Here is a 12,238-nt window from a genome sequence, read left to right on the forward strand (position 1 = left end):
CGCATCGCTCGAGCCAGGCAAATCGGAACGCATATCAAGAACAATTGGCCATACCTATCAACGAGAATTCAGAACATACGAACATTCAATCGACGGCTGTCATTCAGGACGAACCTCAACCATCGCAATCTAATCGTTCGGCTATGGTAGTTCGTAATGCCTGTACTCAGCCTTTAACGCCAAGCTTTGAGGATTCACGTTTCATGTCATCCATTCAGCAAATCTCAATATCTTCAATTAACATACAGGAGTGTAAATCATCCGTTGACGGAGAAGACTTGGGGCGCGCAGATTTTGAAGAGTGGAAGGAATTGTTATTGGGGTCACTAAAACTTGCCGGAGTTAGTGATGAGGTCATGCAATTCGCCGTTTTTAAACTCAAGGCGGGTCAGCGTCTAATAACCATTTTTAAGAACACTAAATCTGCTAAAGACGCACCAGACGAAACTGTTCTTCCATTTTCAAATGCTATCCATCGCCTGACAGCTTATTTTTCATCAGGATCTGCCGTTTTGCTACATCGCAGAAAATTGACTCTTTTGAAACAAAACATTGGAGAATCGGATCTCATGTACATAACTAGGGTTGGTGCAATGGCTAGACTATGCGAGTTTGAGCATAAGGAATTTTCCGAGATAGTACATACCATAGCTAGTCATGCCCATAACAAGGAAGTACGTTCGATGGCTTTAAAGTTATTAAGTCGCAACGGTTCATTTTCCGATCTAGTTGATAAGGTCAGAGAGTTGGAAACCATCCGCTTAAACGAGGAACACTATCAACTACAATACGATAATCAACAGGCGGCCCTCTTGGCAACGGTAAATTATTCTCACTCTGGATACAAGTATCGTGGTTCTTCGTCAAGAGGTTCGTTCAACAATCGTAAACCGTATTATAACGACGCAAGGTTCCGAAACGAAACTAGTTTGGCCAATACAAGAAGAATAGTAAGTGGTCATCGTGGTCCTACAAATACGATTCGTTGCTCTTTCTGTACTAGCAATAAGCATTCGAAAGAAGAATGCAGAGCTATGTTTAAAATCTGTCGCAGATGTGGAGAAAGAGGTCACATTGAACGTATCTGCAAAGAAGTGACACACAGGACAACATCCGGACGACAATCAGGACAGCAGAGATCCATCGGCTATGGTAATGTGAAACCCGAGGTTGCCAACGTGGCCTTAGTTGAAAAAATCGACGAGGAACAGCCCGTTGAAAACGTAGGTACCGATCTCGATTAATTTGAATTCGAGCACTTGTTAGCTTTTCCTTGATTCTCCTATTGAAAAAAAAAATTAAATAAATATGTCAGATCTATCTATCTTTATATGCTGATTCATGTTCGACATTCAACATTTTCATATTAATATAGGATTACAAATCGTACAGAGAAAAGACAGCTCTAAAAATTTCAAAAGATAACATGTGTTCTTGACATTGAATGCAATAAATATTGAATGTAGCAAAATAAAAAAAAAAAAAATGATGAATTTAATTTTCTAATTTAACAGACACAGCGTGTTTCGAGCAATGAGGCACATTTCGTATTAAGTATGAATGAAGTAACGGATTCTACCATCGATAATGGAATAATAGAAGCGAAGATAGCTGGAATCTCCTGCAAATTTTTAATTGACTCAGGAGCCCAAGTGAACACGCTTTCATTGCACAGTTTTAAAGAATGCAGTCGCGAAAGGGATTTCTTGTGTAAAATTATAAATGTCCAGAACAAATCTGATCGGCCATTGAAAGGGTATGGTTCAGGAGGAGAGATAAAAGTCGAATTAACATTTGAAGCTTTATTATTCGTATCGAATAATCGACCGATGTACCTAGAAAAGTTTTACGTGGTTCATGCTTCCCAATCGCTCATTGGTAGACCAACTGCTTTACGTTATTCTATATTGATGTTGGGACGAGGAGTACCAGTTAGTCAGCCGAATTCTTTTCTAGATTCGGTTACTCCGGGAGAGATTGCGTTCTTAGATAACCAAGGAGGAACATTCCCGAAATTTAGAATTCCTCCCGTAAAAATAGAATACGACGAATCTAAATCCGCTTCTCGTAACGTATTCATGAACGTACCAATTGCAATAAAACCATTGGTAGCACAGCGATTAAAGCAACTGGTTGAGGCAGATATAATCGAACCAGTCACGGATAAGATGATTGATTTGTTCTGTTCATCAATGATTGTAATCCCAAAGGGCAAAGAAGATTTCAGACTCGTTATTGATTTGAGAGGACCGAATCGCGTGATAAACCGAACGCCATTTTCTATGCCTACCCTTGAGAGAATATTAGCGGAGTTAGATGGTGCCAAATGGTTCTCGACAATAGATTTGTGTAATGCGTTCTTTCATATCGAGTTGGACGAAGCCTCTCGCCATTTGACCAACTTCTGTACGGAATTTGGCATGTTTCGGTGCATCAGATTGCCATTTGGATTGTGCAATGCTCCTGATTTATTTCAGGAGGCCATGCAATGTAAGATACTCAAAGATTGTCCAGGCGTTAAGAACTACCTTGACGATATACTCGTGTACGGCAAGACTAAGGAAGAGCACGATAGAAACCTGAAAACAACTCTGGCAAAACTTACCGAACATAACGTAAAGATAAACGAAAAGAAATGCGTTTACGCTAGCCAGTCTGTCAAATTCCTCGGATTCCAGCTGACTTCGGAAGGCTGGGAAATAGAAAATGAGAAAGTTAATGCCATTAAGAAATTTACAACCCCTACAAGTTGTTCAGAAGTAAAAAGTTTTTTGGGCCTTGTCACTTTTGCAGACAAGTTCATTCTGCACAGGGCTACAAAAACTGAAAAGTTGAGGGCCCTAGCAAATGCACCCAAATTTTACTGGACACCAGAAGAAGCAAAGGAATTTTCTTTCTCACAAAATGAAGCTTTGGAATTGATCAAAAGACTTGGATACTATAGCTCAACAGATCCTATAGAGCTGTTTGTTGATGCTTCGCCAATAGGTTTAGGCGCTGTGTTGGTGCAATACAACACAGAAGGCAGGCCGCGAATTATAGCTTGTGCGTCTAAAGCTCTAACGTCAGCCGAGAAAAAGTACCCCCAAACACAAAAAGAGGCTTTGGCGGTAGTGTGGGGTACGGAGAGATTTGCATTTTACCTACTAAATAGAGCTTTTATTATCAAAACGGACGCTGAAGCCAACGAATTCATTTTTGACGGTTACCATCGCATTGGCAGAAGGGCTACAACACGTGCGGAATCCTGGGCGCTTCGATTGCAGCCATACAGGTATACAATTGAACGGGTATCGGGAAGAGACAATATCGCTGATGTTCTTTCAAGATTGGTTGAAGTATCCCAAACACCACAAGCTTTTGAAGAGGACTGCGACGAGCATTACTTATTCGCTCTAGGAGTTGGAGAAATGGAAATAACCATTCGAGAAATCCAGGAAGAAACGGAGAAAGATGAAGAGTTTGAAAGGCTTAGGGCAGCATTAGACAGCAATGTGTGGCCAAAGGAATTGAGAAACTATGAGGCTCAGAAAAAGAATATTCATTATCTGGGATCAGTGTTTTATAAAGACGATAGAATAGTCCTTCCGTTTGCTCTCCGAAAAAAAGCAATGAAATCAGCCCACGGTGGCCACATAGGAGAGGTTGCCATGAAAAGGATATTGCGGGAGTATTTCTGGTGGCCAAATATGTCTAAAGAGGCAATACAATTTGTTAAAAGATGTTTGACATGTGCAATGCTATCCCGCAAACAACCACCTATTCCACTATCTTCGCGAGATCTTCCAGATGGTCCGTGGCAAGTAATTCAAATCGATTTTTTATCCTTACCTGGATTTGGATCGGGGGAGTTACTTGTCATCGTCGATACCTACTCACGATACCTCACGGTGATTGAAATGAAACGTATGGACGCTGAATCAACGAATGCTGCTTTATGCGAAACGTTTAAAACCTGGGGTTTGCCGAAAGCCATCCAGAGTGACAATGGGCCACCATTCCGAAGTACCGCTTTTTGTGAGTTTTGGCTAGAAAAAGGAGTTCAAGTGCGTAAATCAGTGCCATTAAGTCCTCAATCAAACGGTATGGTTGAGCGACACAATCAAGGTATTATTAAGGCGGTTGCAGCATCTAAATTAGATGGAACCAACTGGAGACTTACCTTAGATCATTATGTTCATAAGCACAATACATTAGTTCCACATGCCAGGTTAAATTTGACGCCTTTTGAACTGATGGTAGGGTGGCGATATCGCGGGACCTTTCCATGTTTATGGAACCAAATACCCGTCGACAGAACTGAGGTACGGGAGAGAGATGCTGAAGCCAAACTTGCGAGCAATAAATATGCTGATACGCGACGTGGAGCGCGGGTTTCGGACGTTAAGGTGGGGGACAAGGTCCTTCTTGCGCGTCAAAAGCGTTCGAAAACTGATCCAACGTTTTCATCGGAAGTTTACAAAGTCATCGCAAGACAAGGTGCGAGAGTGGTTGTAATGAACAGGAACGGTGTTCAATATGATCGCAATATTCAGGAAATCAGAAAGGTTCCACTTCACGATCCCGAATTAGAAAGTAACACAGAACATTCAACTGCAGCCACACCAAGACTGATCGACGGAAAACCGGTGTTGTACTCCGAAAACAGAGAACCAAGTCACGAGAGAGTTGATTCCGAAACTGAACCAACTGGCCTTTGCGAACCCGATAGACACAACCTTCGTTCACGACAGTCGATTAAAAGACCGGCTAAATTCAACGATGCTTATGTTTATCATGTTTTCTGGTGATTCAATATCACGGTCCGGTAATGCGAAATTAAACTTTATCGAACACAGAATAATGAAAATTTTCCCGTAGGTTCCGATGTTTACTTTTATTTATCATCTGACAGACGAATGACGACGAATCAGCATCACACATCAGATAGGGATGCTCAAGGTTTTAGATAGATAAAGTCTGTGACGTTCGAATGATTTTCTTGGGATGCGCAAGATAAAATAAATTTTCACTGAAAATTCTCAATTGAATTACAAAATTTTGCAATTAATATAAACATATACACGTATATTATTTGTTTCTAACAAAACTTATAGCAAAAAAAAAAAGAAAAATACCTATATCGATAATAGCATTAGTGGACCTGTAGAGGAGGAAACTAATGTAGTAATAATAGTAGTCTAAAAATAACATAGAAGCAGAGAAAAATAGATCGACGAACAGTCACAGAATAAATGTTCATGTGATTTCGCTCAGTGCTAGAAAAAAAAAGAAGAGCGAAAAAAATGAACTAAGGGAATGCGAATTCTTTCTAAATACGAGCAAAAGAGAGAGATGGAGAGAAAACCCGAACGTCGGAAAGATCATTCTGAAAACTATTCTCTACGCGAACGGTCGTTGTTTCGTTTATCGAGGAGGTGTTATCAGTTAACCAAAAGTGTAATTTAATTGGAAAGAAAATAGTGTAGTGTTAGGCGGAAAATGAGTGACATTCACGACAGTTACGATTATGATTCGGTGACATTCAAAATGATAAATGTCGTCATAACATTTAAATACCAATATGAATGTCATCGGAGCAACGACCGACTTTCATCTGCTTAGCTTAACTTTTTTCCATGACTATCACAATATCGAAGCAAGTTGTGACTTTCATCCCAAATGTTATTTGACATTTTTTTTTTTATTTTACCTTTAAATTGCCCGCCACACTCCCCCACACCAAAAAACTCAATTGAGTCCCCTGGTAATGGACGCTACTGTTCCCAGCATGTCGACAGCATACAAATAAACAAACATCATTTGCTCATTGAACAAATTCTTTTGCTCATTGTGGCGCTCCTAGTGGACGGATTTGGAAACTTTTTTCACCCACGTGTCGGGAAATTTATTACCTTTCATCATGTATTTATGTCATAAAACCAAACGATAGCATTTTGTAAACAACCGCCATGGAAGCCGAACGGAAAGATCAAATTGTGCACAGTTTTCTTGAAAATCCATTGTTGTCGGCATCGAAGCTAGCTAAACAGCTTAAAATGCCCAGAAATACCGTATGGCGTGTTATCAAGCAGTACAAGGAAACATTGACGACGGCTCGGAAGCCGCATTCGAAGCGTCGGAGTGGAACTGTCGACCGGAAACTGCGTGGGAAAGTCATCAAGGCCGTCAAGAGGAATCCCAATCTTTCAGACCGCGATTTGGCCAATAAGTTCCAGGCCGCTCACAGCACGGTGCGACGAATTCGTCTCCGGGAAGGAATAAGGTCATTCCGAGCCAGCAAACAGCCAAATCGGACGCTGAAGCAGAACAATGTGGCCAGAATCCGTGCTCGAAAGCTGTACGACCAAGTGCTGACCAAGTTCGACGGATGTATTCTGATGGACGATGAGACCTACGTGAAGGCGGACTTTGGGCAAATCCCAGTTCAAAAATTTTATTTGGCGACGGCTCGGGGGGATGTACCTGCAAAATTTAAGTTCGTGTTTGCGGATAAATTCGCCCGCAAGTACATGATTTGGCAGGGGATATGCAGTTGTGGACAGAAAACCAAAGTCTTTCTCACTGACAAGACAATGACATCAGAAGTCTACAAAAAAGAGTGCCTACAGAAACGGATTCTGCCGTTTATTCGTGCCCACAACCGTCCAGTAATGTTTTGGCCGGACCTCGCAAGCTGCCATTACAGCAAAACGGTTATGGAATGGTACGCAACGAACGGGGTCAGCGTAATACCGAAGGACCTCAACCCCCCAAACTGCCCCCAGTTCCGGCCGATAGAGAAATACTGGGCAATCACGAAGCGGAGGCTTAAGGCAAAGGGAAAACTTGTTAGGAACATGACTCAAATGAAGAACTGGTGGAATCAAATCGCCAAAACGGTGGACGAAAAGGGTGTGCGCCGCCTAATGTGCCGTATTACGGGAAAAGTACGAGAATTTCTTCGAAACAGCAATGAATAATTTTTTAATTTTTTTTTTATGAAAGAGTAAAGAAAATGCTACATTTGTATGAAAAACAAATTATGAATTCGTTAATAAATGACTGAACCACACGCAATTGTTTGTGTTCCAATATTAAATGAAGCAGACTTTAACAAAAGGCGAACAAGACTCTACTCATGCTGGGAGCCAATTTTTTTAAAGCTATATGCGAAGGAATGGACGAGAAAAAATATCTAAATTTACGTTAACGTGTGAATCTCAGTGGAAATATATCCTTTTAAGAGATCCACAGAATACGACAAAAATTTACAAAATTAAAACTAGGTGAAAAGATATGAAGAAAAAATTTAAACTAAGGCTGTCTTGAAACTAAAAAAAAAAACTGAACTAAATTAAATAATTAAAGGTAAACAAAAAAAACTAAAATTACTATGACTGATACGATGGTTGGTGGTTAACGAACATGAATTCTTTTGAGATATTGTATCAAATTTGTTTTAAAGGCGGATCGATTGTTGATGATTTTGATTCGATTGGGTAAACTATTATATTTGGTGGGCTTGTGATATAGCTCAGTTGGCAAGTCTGTTGTCTCCTGAGCCGATGTCCGCGAGTTCAAGTACCGGATAAGTTTTTCAATAACGATCCGCCAACTGCAACGTTGATAAAGTCGCGAATGCCATAAAGATGGTAAAACGACTATAATCGAAAAAAAAAATTATATTTAGTAGGCCCAATTTTCCCGAGGGAATTTCTTAGCGATGACATTCACAAAATCCAAAAAAGACATGACTACGACGGTCGTTTTCGTACTGATGAATGTAGCTCTAGGCTTCGGCAAAAATGTCAAATGACATTCGGACAGTTATCATCCCTGCTAAAAAGAGTACGTATGGTATCCCTAGCTAATGGTCACTTTAGTTAATTTTGTTAGAAAATTCAATTTTGTCAATTTTACAGATGTGGTCAAATTTGTCAGTTTTGTCAATTTTTGAAATTTGGTAAATTTGGTCAATTGCGCTAATTTTAATTTTTATCAATTTTGTTGATTTGGCCAATATTATCAATTTTATTATTTTTGATGATTTTGTCAATTTACAAAGGCGAACCAGCCTGCTGCAAAAAAACTCTCAAATAAAAAAAAAATGTTTTGTCCATTTTTTTATTTCAACATTTTTTGTCAGTTCTTCAAATTCGTCAACATTTTCACCTTTGTCAATTTCGTCAATTTCGTTAGTTAAGTCATATATGTTATTTTTTTCTATTATTTAATTTGGTTTTTATGCAAATTTCATTGATATTTTTCCCTGAGTTTCTTATTTTGTCTTGATTCCCTCAAAATAAATTAGAATTTTATTTTTATTTTTTTAATATTTCGCGCGTGAGCTTTCATTACGTCGTATGAAACAAAATGTTAACAAACATTTTTATTACAAAAAAAAAATACAAAAACTGACATAAACTGGTCGCAAATTCTTTCCATTTAGATCATTTGTAGTCTAGACAACATATTCTTTATGTGAGATACCAATTTTAAAGTTGTTTTGATAAGTTTTGCAGCAGTTTTCTGTGAAATCTTAAGATATTTCATACGACGTAATGGAAGCTCACGCGAGATTTCTACCTTTCAAGTCCATTGAATGTAACGAGCCTATAGTAAACAAAGAGACGAAATGTCACAATTGGAATTTTCGATTTTCTGTCAGTGTCATTCCAATCAGGCAAAACCAAGTAGTCTTAAGGCAGCCCTACAGCAGGGTGGCAAGCTTATTATTTCAAAAGGAACCATACTGCGCCTCTTTGTATGTAGTCTCTTTAATTGAATGGATTATAATATCATAATTAATCTTGAAAAGTCTCAAAACAAAATATTGCATTTTCCAAGAACATGATTCGGCACGTGTTTACTTTCAAATCTTAAAGATCAGCCGTCAACATCATGACTAAAATCGCTTTTCTTATGCTCCCAATTTCCTAACATCCAACCACTTACAGAGGCATAAAGAAAATCACATTTGTGGCTGTGAACTTGAAATATTGAGGGCCCGTCTGTCCATCTGTATGTTGGATGTTTGCTGAATTATGTGAGAAAGTGGGAAAACTCGTTGATGAGATGAGACAAGCACGTGCGTGCGAGACTGAGTGGCCAACGTGCGCTCTCTCGTGGTGGGTTTTCTTTCCGGTTATTCAACAAAACGCTCTCGATCTTTGAGTGTCTGTTCTCTGGATTGTGGTCGCTCACTGGTGGTGTTTATTTTTGGGATTCGTTCCGAGTTCCGGTTTGTTTTCAACTATTTCGCGGATTCTGTTGTTATTGTAGAAAATTTTCGTTCGGGTGTGTTTGTTCATGAGAGTTGTTCATAAATTGGAGGCCGGTTTATAACAACCGAGCAACAGATGGCAGTAGTTTCGATGATTGAATACCCTCATAAATAATATGGTAATTGAGTGACGTTTTAATTTGAAGAAAATGAAAACAAAGGCTTACTGAATCTTTGTATGAAACATTGATGATTCAAGAATTAACGATTTTTATGTTTATGTTTTAACATCAATGGATAAGAAGAATATTGGAAAAGTAATACATACTCAAAAGTTTATTAGACTGCAATTGATGACAGTTTTGATTAATTTTTACACATATGACAAGAAACATACTTACTCCACCATACCATTATAATGACATCATATTCAAGTTACCTGTAAAAAAAGAAAAAAAATGTTAATTTTATATTCAAAAAGAAATGTAACATCTTCAATCTAACAATAGACATGAAATCTGATAAACATAGGTATCATCACACACCACGTGAATAGATACTTTGTCCGACATAAATATTCATCCAAGCAATCTAGTTGGAACGGATTGGATTGTGACAGCTGCAATCTCCATACATAGCGGAAATGTAGAAGTGGATCCTCGTTCGTGTCCGTGTGAAAGCAAACGCAGAAAATAGCTTAGACGTTTTCAAGGTCGCTTGCACTTTACAACAAGTGTAACTATAACACGTGTCGGGTACAAGCATTGGAAGTTTCTTTTTTTTTCAACAAAAGAGAATAACTTACAGCTTCCTTTTCTCCGGAAGAATCCAGTAGGAACTGCGTTCAACTTAAAAATAAATTCAAAACTGTGGCAAACATCTCGTGTAATTGTGTACGTAATGCCGATGTCAACAAATCGAATCAACACAAAGTCTTTAAACTAGAATCAATCCCAGCCCAAGTAAGTGCAATAATGATTGACACAATTCCATTATCAACGCCGCCTTCTACCGGGCCGTTAACTGGCCAATTGACGTAATTGAGCTGTGTGCCTAGCTTTCTTACCCTCCCATCTTCATCCATCACATTACAGATGCAGATAGGGAAGGAAGAAATTCTTACGCCAAACACAGAAGGAAGAAGGGTGTTTTTGTTTGTGGTGCTGCTGGCTGACGCGTGTCATTTGCATTTGCCATGATATTCGAACGGATTGGTGAAGCCATGTTAGTCACACATTCGAAGGTAGTCGTTCAATGTGTGTTTGCTAGTTGCTTGAATAAACATATATTCCTGGGAACGGGACATAGGTTACATAGTTGGTCGATCAAAGACAAATGATTACAATTTAGTAAGTTGCAGTTCACGTTGGATGCATTCTGCTAGAGACCAATTGAACACCGGTTTTATTTCCGTCAATAAAATAGTGGCTCCAGAGGGTGGTGGTTGAAAACAAATTACATTTTTGCAACAGATTGATTTCTCCTTTTTAGGAGGATAAGGATGGAATTTGCAAAACCATATTTTCCAAAATAAATAGTTCTTCTGATCCAACGGCGATAAGTCAGTCAATTTGATTTTTAGGTGGCTCCAGAGAGATGGATATTATTATTTTTATTAATAGTTTATTATAGAAGATTATAACTAAGAGATGGGTATATCGTTCCAAATTGTATATTATTATCAACCCACTTCTGCTGTTGTATCGAAAGCTTACACATTACAAATTATTTATTTTTCAGCTTTTGTGAAAAGTGGCTCCAGAGAGTCACGTTTTGAAATAATATTAACATTTTTTTCAGGTTTTCAGAATATTTTGCATTAAAAAATGTTGTGAAGATTATTCTCGTTTTTGATCGAACTTTTCAGAATCATAGAATTTTATATAACAAAAAACGAAAAAGGTCGGCGCACAATAAGTAGTGTTTTTAGATTGTTCGCCTAGGTAGCGTAAAGCCGTTTTAAGTCTGGAGTATGACTAAAACTATGACTACTAAAATATGAGTTATTTATTTTGAGTTTTATACTGAGCGATCTATTCAAAATTTCTCAACCTGGACATTGGAATCATCCAAAAATAGGTTTATTTTCCAGAATTCAAACTTTAGGGACCAAAATAGTTCCTTGGGCTGCCAGAAGGCCCCATGCCAAATTTGAGCTTCGTTGAGCAACCTTTTAAAGTTAACCAAATGAGCTGTCGAGACTCAAGTTTGTATTTAAATTTGACACCATTTGATCTAGCGAAACTTCAAAATCCACTTTTTTGATTCTAATTTTGTGTCATAACTTATCTTAGTGTCTTCGGATGAAAGGTGTGCAACTACGTCTGCACTACGAAAACTAAATTTGCAGAGCATTCGATACATATGCCTAAAAATTAGAGCCAAAATGCTTATTTATGCAACAAGTTGCAAAAAGTGTTTTTTTTTTTTTTCAATACGAGTCGTGCATTTTTTCTTCCAAAGTAATTACGTCGAGTGCTGAAAAAATCGAGTTTTGCAACGAGTTGCAGACACTATTTTTTTTTTTTTCAATATTGCGAAATACCTTTGAAGCACTTTGAAAACAACTACAATTCTAGTCAATATATTTCTAACAGGATAGTTGTATTTTTTTAAATTAAAAATGTAGGTATGCTCATTATTGCATCCAAATATCTCGTATTGGTGCGCCAAAATTTGTTCTTTAAAATTTTTGATGCTCAAAAAGCTTTGATTTGCTATTTGATGCCAGAGGAGTCTTCGGCTTTTTGTAGTTAGGAAAAAATGTAAAAAAAGAGGTGAAAATTTTCGATGAATTTAAAACTTTGTGTTTTACTGTGTTTTTTTTTCTTTCTGAGATTTTTAAAAATGTAAGTATAATCAATTTTTGACCTTTTTTTAGTACTTCAAAAAAATTTTTGAAAAAAATTACTGAACTACTGAATTGAGTTTCGAAAATGGGTGTTTTTCTTGCCATTGAAAACACACAAAAGTATTTTAGTAATTTTTGAATGAGAAAGTAATATTTTCATAATATCTTGAACTTGAAGATAT

The 12,238-nt window shown here is 37.9% G+C and overlaps 1 protein-coding gene across 3 annotated transcripts in view; it reads right to left on the minus strand.

The window, feature by feature from the left end:
- LOC129749707 (6-phosphofructo-2-kinase/fructose-2,6-bisphosphatase) overlaps window positions 1-12,238 on the minus strand; it is a 140,940-nt gene that overhangs the window by 50,654 nt on the left and 78,048 nt on the right. Inside the window, exon 1 of one of the 3 annotated variants that reach the window (XM_055744763.1) lies at window positions 9,607-9,634. The exons of the other annotated variants lie outside the window; for them this stretch is intronic. Coding sequence (XP_055600738.1) covers window positions 9,607-9,619 — 13 coding nt within the window. The 5' untranslated portion in view covers window positions 9,620-9,634. Of the gene's footprint in view, window positions 1-9,606; window positions 9,635-12,238 lie in introns of those variants that run through there. 3 annotated transcript variants of the gene reach the window in all.

Source organism: Uranotaenia lowii, chromosome 2 (genome assembly GCF_029784155.1).
Source record: "Uranotaenia lowii strain MFRU-FL chromosome 2, ASM2978415v1, whole genome shotgun sequence".
Lineage (NCBI taxonomy): Eukaryota > Metazoa > Arthropoda > Insecta > Diptera > Culicidae > Uranotaenia > Uranotaenia lowii.